This window comes from Mastomys coucha, chromosome X (genome assembly GCF_008632895.1).
Source record: "Mastomys coucha isolate ucsf_1 chromosome X, UCSF_Mcou_1, whole genome shotgun sequence".
Classification (NCBI taxonomy): Eukaryota; Metazoa; Chordata; class Mammalia; order Rodentia; family Muridae; genus Mastomys; species Mastomys coucha.
Genome location: NC_045030.1, coordinates 129602204 through 129612299, shown reverse-complemented (window position 1 = coordinate 129612299; position 10096 = coordinate 129602204). Strand labels below are relative to the sequence as shown.

The following is a 10096-nucleotide window of genomic DNA, read 5'->3' as shown; positions in this document are numbered from 1 at the left end:
TATTTTGTAATGGTGAGTTTATTCCTCTGGCTAAGAAATCCAAAGGCAGTTTGCAGTTGATAGGCCTTTCTTATACTTCTGTTATTAAAAGTTTGCTCTTTCACTGCTTTCCAGAAGCGATTGATAAACCTCTTTCATTTATGTCTAATTGTTTTCCTTTGTGTGATACAAAATCAATAATACAAATACAGATGTGGATATATTCATTTTGTAGAAAATAAGAAAGGGAATCCAGATCACATAGATTAACCTCTTTGGCATGGTATCAGATATAAGGCATACACATAATGCTTTTTAGCTTGCAGTTTGGGGTTTACAATAAACTACCAGATGACTGACCTTTCACATAAATGAATAAAACTTCTTATTAAATTGCTGGGGTGAAATTAAAAGGTGGATAGCATGAGGTTTATACATGGCTGTAACCAAAACTGAAGTATCAAAGTGAAATGGTAGCAAATATTTATAAAAACAAGTGAAAACAGAAAACAGTGGAAATATTAATAACAGAAAATAATTTCTGAGGCCATCGCATTAAAAGGGACGATCCCGAGAATGGGTACTGTTAGAATGCAGAGCCCTAAATTTTTTTCTCAGACTTCTTATTTCTTCCAAACACCTTTCCATTTCTTCTTCCTCTCCTGTCATTTGTTCACCTTTAAAATGCCTATAGTCAATGTCTTCTTTAAATTCTTCAAGAGACTGAAGCAGCCTCTGTCTGAAATTCCCTTCCAGTCGCTGGCCTTCCAATGCTCCATAGGGCTGTTCATCCTCCCTCTTTGGCTCACTGCACTTGGGCTTTCCTTCTTTTTCATTGCAGGACTTTTGCATGATTTTGTTGTTTCCTGCTTATGTCCAGGGAGAAAATACAGACAGATTACCTTCTTACTTTTGAATCCCTTTCTCTTGGAATCCATTTCCCTATACCTGACAGACCCACAGTTCCAGAGGGTAAAAATACCCCAGCTTCTTCTTTAGCTTACTGTCAAATCTCCTTTTCCTCTTCCCCACTCCTCAATCCCATCCCACTCTTTTGCTAGGAAATAAGCAAAGCTGAAATTTTTACCCAGCATTATCCCTTCCCAACTCCCACCCTCAGAACCCCAGCCTATTAACCTCCCACACACTAACCTGTACAAAAGCAGGATAGTTTCTCACTTGTTTTCCTTTCTGATGGTATCTGTGTGCACAGATTCCTGGGCCTACAAACAGAAACAAGGGATCAGGGAAGAGAGCATTGAGACCAAACTTATGTTATCATCATCCAGAATCTGGGATTCTCCTCACTATGGTCATTTCAAGTATTCTACTGTCTGGTTCTTCTCCCATAGCTATCCATTAGTCTAGAATTGTGTGCCTGTTCGCCCATCCTCATTCTCAGACTTGGCCCTTGTAAGACTCAGCATCTTCCATCCCCTATTTTGACCCCACCATTGCAGGTTAGCATTGGCTGAGGTAAACCATTTTTAAATTATCTTAATATTTCTTGCCTCAGTCCCATGATTTCAGCCTTTCTCTATGCATTAACTCACATTTCAGGGCTACCATGCTCTCCAATGCACTGGGGAAAGATAAAGAAGAAGGCAAAGTTTTCCAGGACAAGAGCAGCCCTACCACTAGATTGCTAGGTGTTTCTCAACCCTTCCCTATGTTTCCTGCTTTTTTTTTTTTTTTCCAAATGAGCAATGATTGGACCAGCAAGCTGGCTAAGTACATAAAGGCACTTGCTGCTTAGTCTGAAAACCTTAGTTCAGTCTCTGGGATCCACATGGTAGAAGGAGAGAACTAACTCCTACATATTTGCTCTGACCTCCACACATATGTAGAGGAACATGTACTCACAAACATGCATGCAAATAGATAAATGTAATTAAAAATTAAACATATGCAATTAGATATCTCCCAATTAAAGATACAGGGAAACAAGTCTAGATGGATTCTCTTCTTGTTCAGCCACAATCAATCCAAGGATTCCTTGTGGTTTCTGTATATAACTCTGCTGGGATTTAAGGAATTTACCTTCTCTTCTCCTTGGCCACAAGTATTCAAGGCAGTAAAGAGCTCGTACCCAGAGGAGCAAGAAACCTGGATATATAATGACTTGGGCTCACGTCAGCTTCTAATCACGTGAGGATTATGTCATCTTCCAACTCTGGCCCCTACTTTCCCCTCCCATCAGCACTACTGCAGAAGTAGACCCATCTACTAACCTCCCACCCCCACCACACCAGGCCCTGTCACTCATTTTTGCCTTTGCTAATTTCAGAGGTCAAAAGTGGCCCCTTCTCCTTATGGATGGAATGTGCCTTTCTCTGATTACCAGGGAGGGGCTGCATCTTCCCATGGTTATAGTAACCATCATTCCTTTTTTAGGGGTTGTGTTGAGAGAAAGGATTACTCGTCCTCATCTTGGTTGCAAGAACAGGAAAGTAGCAGTCTTGCCTCTACTCACCCTTCCCTCTGGCATAAATATCATTTTCCTTATAGTCTAATTTTTGAAACCAAATTGGAGGATACAAAATAAACTAGGTAATGAGGTCATAATTGGGTTTACTTATTTTTACTTTTTCCTGATATCTTCCTATTTTTCAATTTTCCATAAACACAAGTCTCATAACTTGAAATATGGTGAAGATATGCATATTTGGAAAAAAGATTAAAAATAGGAAGATAAAAAGATCCAAGCACCTGTTCCAGCTAATGAAGTCAGAATATAAATATAGACCTTTCAGGCGGACACATTTTTAGAAGCTCAAAATGTACAGAGCAGTTGGAGCATGCCCTTTCACGGATACTTCAGAGCAGGCGAAGTCCTTCTATCACATGGATAACTAAGACTATAATCCTACAGCATTTTGTGCTTAGATATACAGATCTCAGAAGTCAATCACAAATATCTACTACTTCGATTTCACATTTTCACAGATTGTGCCATGCCTTATTTTTTTTTATTCCCTTAAAGTTGTGCCCTGAATATATTACTTTACAAATTGTTACCCTCAGTGAGAACATTTTTGGCTTGTTTCTCTCAAACATTTCTGCCCCACCTAGGTTTTTCTAGACTTTATTTACCTAGTCAAAAAAAAAACCCACCACTCATCATACCAAACATTTTCTGCTAAGGATTCTATTACTTATATAAATGGATTTGTTTACAAGAAAATAAGCAATGGGGGGGGCTACGAAAAGTTCTTTGATCTTGTTTATTAGGAACATCGTAGTTCATTGTGAATGTAATCACTACTAGTAAGCTTGATGTAAATGATTCCAGAAAAAAAAGTTAAGTGGGTCGAAGAAGAGATTTTTTAAAAAACAGACCTTTGTTGCACCCATTTTTAAAGAATGACTAGCTTTAAAAGAGAAACCAGCTAGTGACTAGCCAGAGAAGAAATGAGGCTTAGTCCAACAGCTCACTAGAACTCTAGAACTACTAATACATCTGTAATTTAAGAAGTGGATCTTCTTGTGATTGAATGCTAATACAACACTGACATCATCAACACCTTCATTTCAGTCTTGTAAGAGACGTTAAAGTGAAACCATCCAACTTAAACTATCCAGTTTGAAGGCCCTCAAAAATTGACATGAAATGGGTGTTGTTTTTTTTTTTTTCATTGCTGTGGATAAATATACCATACAATTTGTAATCCAGAAATAGATAACATTATTTACTTGGTTTATTACTGTGACAAAATATGAGAAAGGTTTCTCTTTTTTCTTCTTTTCTTTTTCTTTCTTTCTTTCTTCCCTTCTTTCTCTCTCTCTCTCTCTCTCTCTCTCTTTTTTTTTTTTTGTGGAGACGGGAATCTCTTCTCTATACAGCCCTGGCTGTCTTAGAACTCACTACGTAAACCATGCTGGCCTTGAATACACAGAGATCCTCCTGCCTTTGCCTTTCCAGTGATGGGATGAAAGGCAAGTACCATCATGCCCGGCTGAGAGGGAGTTCTTTTAGCTGGTAGTTTTACAGTCTGTCATGGAAATGGAAGCTTTGGGCAGCTGGATGCCTTGCATTCACAGTGACAGACAAAGAGAGACAAATGCTGTCAGTTAGCTTTCTCTTTATAGAGTGCAGGATCCAACCACATGGAATTGCAATATCCACAGGTAAGGTGGGTCTTTCTACCCTAATCAACCTAATCTAGATAAGATCTCAAAGGCACGTCTAAAAGCTTGTTGCCTGGGTGATTGTAGAATGTGTCAAACTGAAAATGTTGGCTATCACAGATAACTAAACATATATAGTGAATCAGTACACAAGTACAAACTACTGATGAAGACAGCTATTAAGATGAAGTTAGATGCAAAAGAGTACATGAAGAATAACTCCACTTACATGCAGTTCTTCATCTGAAAGCTCTGCCTGTAGTGACAGGAGTTAGAATACTGACCTCCTGGAATGAAGGGCGTTTAGAGTACTGATTGCAAAGAAGTGTGACATTCTGGAGTAATGCTAAACTTGAATGCGACAGATGTGATTTCATGAGGGTGTATGTTTGCTTTTATTACCTCTTTACTTGTACAAATGTTGTTTACATACAAGAAATTATACACATATGAAAAAGACATTTCAAATGAGTAATAATAAACACAGGCCCTCATGAAATCATTCTTATTATGTGAAAAATTATATTACCCAAGAAAGTCATGCTCCTTTGCAGTCATAACCACACATAAGGAGATTTATGGCTGTAAAAAGCCTTGGAGGTACTTTAGACAGTGACAGGCTAGATAGAATCTTCTTGGTCCCCTTAGCTCTGTTGCACATTTATCTTAAATGGGCATTATCTATGGACTGAGGGAAAACAGGAATGAAATATTGAATGAATATATACATACATGTGAGCCTATATTTATGTATACATTATAATTTTAATTTATGTCAACAAGTATATATATGTATGCACGCACATATAGATACACATATGCAATGCACTTTTGAAATCAAAACACACACAGACATTTACCTACAGGGCTTTAAACTGTGCCTATAACAAATATTTTGCCCTTGTCTAGATGATGCTATTTGGTGTTTATAAGTCTGCAGGGACCACATTTAACTTTTAATTCTCTGTCAATACTGACATTCAACTTTAAATTAGATCTTGTGCTATTTAGCATTAGTAAATCCAGTGTGTCTGGTTACTTTTTGTAGCCACCCCGCATGTGCCTTGTCTAATTCTCATGCCTCCCATAATCAGTATGCCGCGTATTCACTTTGACAGCTGCATCTGACACTTTCTCAGTTTGGGTCCTTATCTTACATGTGAACTGTTAAGGCAGGTGATTCTTTAGTGCTCTTTCCTCTATTTTCTCTCTTTCACCTCCAGAGATATCTATGTAAGATGTGCAAGGTCACTTATCTGGTTAGTGCTATGCATAAGAGTCAGCTCTGGATTTAAAATGAGGTCTGTCCCAATCTGCCACAACATTCTCTTTTAAGTTCTACATACAACTGCCATCCTTTTATGCATGATAAGTTAAGTTACTCTTTGACTTTTCCTGATGCCCAGTACTACATTCTTAGAGGCAAGTTCTACACAGCTGAGAAGATAGTCCTTCTGGATGGTGGTTTAGAGAAAGGTTGAAAGGAGTGGGCTGTGTGGATCAGTAGGTAATAAGAGAAGGCAATGGCTTGGCTGGCCCCAGATAGAAAATGCTTTAGGAAATATGTGGACCAGCATCACAAAGGGTAGGCAGGACCTAAATTTAGGAAGAAACGTATGGAAGAGACCTGTCAAAGGAACCTAAGCCATAGAACCTTATAACATAGGTAGAGGTCCCATCACTCTTTAGGGCTGTTTATTGGTTTTGTTTGAAAGTGCTTTTGTGTAGTACTTTATGACACAAACCCAGGAATGCTCGTCTGCGTTCCCCTAAGGACTTTTGATTTGTTGGAGACAGGATCATATGTAGCTAAGGCTGGCCTCAAACTTCCTGTATAGCTAAAACTGACCTTAAAATCCTGATTCTCCTGCCTTTGTCTCCCAGGTACTGTGATTACAGGCATACACTACCAAGCTGAGAGGTCATTTTGAGGATTTCCCCCACTTATTTCCAGGTCATTGTGTCAAAATTCATCAACATTTCTGTACGGAAGTATGTTAACATATTCATCCACCTTTGAAGTCATACACACTATGATGGTTCCTATATGCTCAGCTCAGGGAGTGACATTATTAGAAGGTGTGGCCTTGTTGGAGTAGGTGTGTCACCATGGGTGTGAGCTATAAAACCCTCATCTTAGCTGCCTGGAAGCCAGTATTCTGCTAGCAGCCTTCAGATGAACATGTAGAATTATTAGCTTCTCCTGCACCATGCCTGCCCTGATGCTGCCATGTTCCCACCACGATGATACTGGACTGAATCTCTGAACCTGTAAGCCAGCCCCAATTAAATGTTGTTTTCATTAGAGTTGCCTTGGTTATGGTGTCTGTTCACAGCAGACCCTAACTAAGCCACACACATTGTGAGACATTCATACTAAAGAAATAATCAAAATTATACTGGGGATGTAGTTCAATAAGTCAAATGCTTACCTAATATGCACGACGGCCTGGGTTTATTACTTAGCAGTACATAAAACCCAGAACATACTTGTAATCTCAGTACTCAGGAGTTAGAGGAAGGAGGATCAGAAGATTAAAATATTCATGATCATTCTCAGCTATGTAGAGAGACCAAGGCCAATCTGGGATACATAATACCTTGTCTCAAAAAAAAATCAAAATTACATAAGTTAAACTATGACATAATTATTCATTAAATATTGAGTGATCAGATTTACTTCATCCACACTGATAAATATTAAACACAAATGGAGAAAAGTTTGTGTTTTTATTATATTATTTGTATATAGATGTATTCTAGATCATCAACTTTGCCAGATTTCAGGGATCACTTAGTTTAGCCAGGGCTGCTAATTGACCTTGGTGATAATTTGCCTTATATTTCCTTACTTCATTAAATTCTCCTATGTGGTATATTTTCTGTTGCTTTGTAGAAAAAATATATTAAAGGTAATAATTTATATAAGCCAATTAATATAGTCTGTTTTTCTTGCATTTGTATTACTAAAATATGTATGTGGTTTTTTTTTTGGTTTGTTTTTTGTTTTTTGGTTTTTGTTTATTTTAAAGAAAAGGTCTCATGTAATCCATGATAGCCTCAAAGTCACTATATAGCCGAAGATATTTTTAAACACTTGATACTTCCTGCTTTCAATCTCCTGAGTGCTGGGGTTCTAAATGTGTGCAAATACAGTCAGTTTTATATGGTGTTGGAAACTGAGCCCAGGGCTTTGTGTGCAGCAGGCAAGCACTCTACCAGTCGAGCTGTATTTCCAGTCTCCCTGAAACACATATTAGTATCCACAAGTCTGTCCAGATATTTAGATATTTTTCTGTAAGTAGGATATAAAAACTGAAGTAACTATATCAGACAATTTGAACATTTATAGGAATAGAAAATTGTCATTATGTGGTCCTACAAAAAGAAGGTGCAAAATTATATCTTTCTGACAGCTTGACAATTTTTTTTTAAAGAAACTAGACTGAGGCTGAGTGAGGTGGCTCAAAATTAAAAGGAACTTGCTGCTAAGTCTGATGACCTCAATTTGGTACCTTGGTGGATTTGAGATCAAGATGGGTCGAGAGAACTGACTCCCAAATGTTGTTCTCTGACCTACACACACACACACACACACACACACACACACACACACACACCAATGAAGAAAGCAAAACAGTTGGAATGAGAATACTGCTGCAACAGACTATGCAGTAACAAGAATACTGCCTGCAGCCAAGAAATTTTTATGATTTAATAATTTACCATAACAAGAATATTATAAGGCAGAAAAATTTACTCCAACGGAGTATATTAGCTCATATCACCATCTATGGCAGAGACCCAAGGGCATTTGGAGATTGTGCAGGTCCTCATGAGATTCAGGTGTTAACTCAGCTAAGCACAGGTTGAACACTACACATCATACGGAATCGTAACATGAAGCAAGACCACATTTTCTGGGAATAGGATATGTTGTTCTAGAAATTAATGTTACTGATCAAAGGAAAGAACAAGCTACTCATGCAAGCAATGACAGATGAATCTCAAAAGATATGCTTAAGGGAAGCTATCAGATAAAGAGGAGTGTGTGCTACATGATTTGTTCCATGATCCACGTAACCTATACAATATAAACCTTACCATTTTTTTAATGACTGGAAAGCTGTGGTCTTTCTGGCTGTGAAGGTACACAAGATAACTTATTCAGCAGAGGAAAACAGTCTCTATCTTGATAGTCACTTATCTGTTGGTAAGTATGTTAAATATTAAATTATACAGTTTAAGTATGAGTACGGATTGAGGATGTAGGTCAATGGTAAGATGCTTGCCTGCCATGCAGGAAGCCCCAGGTTTCATCCCCAACACTACAAAAATAAAATGTGTACATGTTATTGTATGCCTTTAGTACTTCCATCATTGTTTTAGTGTTCATATATAGCTTACTTCTAAACATTTCACCTTTAGCCAGAAGGTGGTGGTGCACATCTTTATTCCTACCACTCAGGAGGTGGAGGCAGGGAAATCTCTGAGTTCGAGGCCAGCTTGGTCTACAGAGTGAATTCCAGGACAATCACGGCTACACAGAGAAACCCTGTCTTGAAAAAAAAAGAAAAAAGAAAAAGAAAAGAAAAAAGAAAAACAACTTACATTTAAAGCTCATAAAGTATATAAGTGATACTTCTGCGTTTCAATTTCCAATTGCTCATGACTAGAATACCAAAAAAAAAGTCTATTTTTGTTTGTTAATTATGTACCTGAAACCTTCCTGCACTGACTTCCCAATTCTCTGGGGATTGCCTTTCTCTGTTACCTACTCCTCCTGTCCTCTCAGCCACCAAAGCTGGTCCTGAAATAGACTTACTGTATATAACTTAAGAATATTTAAATACATGCTCATTGACTTGCAAATACATAGGAACCATTTGAAGCAGAAATTTCTGAAAGAGACTTGTTTCTTTTCATTCTGAAAATCTGACAAGGTTTTATAGCACAGTAAATTCTGGCTCACTTCATGAAAATGCCTTGCATGTCTAGGGGCCCCTCACAAGGGGAGCATCAGCTGCCCGGTCCTTTTCCAAGGTCCAAAACCAGCAGCTGCTGCCCGTGGAGTCTATATTTATATAATGACTTAGCAGGAGAGACAGATGCTTGGCCTTTTTTCCCCCAAATTTAATCCTGTTTTTCAAATAAGACCATTTTTTTTTTTAAATGAGACAAGATCTCCGCGGCCTAAGCCAGTGTTAAACTAGAAATCCTCCTGCCTCAGTTCTCCCAGGGCTGGGTTTTTGCAAACAAGAGACACCATTCCTTTTCTTTCTTTCTTTTTTTTAATTAACACAAATATAATTACACCACTTTTCATTTCCCAAGCCCCTTTTCTCCAACTCCTTCCATGCTTGCTCCATTCTCAAATGAATAGCCTCTTCTCCCCTTACTATCCTTGCATATAAAAGATTGCTTTTCGTGACAACCAAAAGAACACTACGGGAATTCATTAAGAAAATTTAAAAATCAGACAGGCAGTAGTGGCACATGCCTTTAATCCGAGCACTCAGGAGGCAGAGGCGGGAGGATCTCTCAATTCCAGTCCAGCCTGAACTACAGAGTTGAGTTCCAAACCAATCAGGGCTGCATAGAAACAAACCCTGTCTCTCAGGGATGGAGGGAGGAACTGAGAAGAGAGGAGGGGAAGGGAGGCAGCTTTTTAAAATCTGCACAAGCCCATTTCTTGACTAACTCTTCCCACATATTTTAGGGAAATAAAAATGAAAAACTGAGGGGACAGCAGAAGGAAGGTGGCGCAACCTGGGAACAGAGGGAGAGGGAAAGATCAATTCCCCGGAGAACTGGGAATGGCCAGCAGTCCACAAAGCACACACTTCCCTTCTTTTTGTCAGGCCACGGAATGCTCAGGGCTGAGGGAGACAGGGCCCAGGCTGGAGACGTTAAAGGAACCTAGAGGTGAAGAAGGGACCTGAACTTTACACAGCAAGACACTGGGGGCGGGAAGAGGGGCTGGGGCCGG

The 10096-nt window shown here is 38.8% G+C and overlaps 1 protein-coding gene across 1 annotated transcript; it reads right to left on the bottom strand.

Moving 5' to 3' along the window:
- On the bottom strand, positions 1-2128 carry Tceal7 (transcription elongation factor A like 7). The gene is made up of 3 exons (XM_031376238.1): positions 2020-2128; positions 1132-1202; positions 1-845 (listed from the first exon to the last, which is right to left on the bottom strand). The coding sequence occupies exon 3, from the start codon at positions 829-831 to the stop codon at positions 535-537; it is 297 nt and encodes a 98-aa protein (XP_031232098.1). The 5' UTR covers positions 832-845; positions 1132-1202; positions 2020-2128; the 3' UTR covers positions 1-534.
- Positions 2129-10096: the final 7968 nt, after the last annotated feature.

Coding starts and splice junctions, on each gene's coding strand:
- Tceal7 (XM_031376238.1), bottom strand. CDS start 831: ATGCAAAAGTCCTGCAATGAAAAAGAAGGAAAGCCCAAGTGCAGTGAG.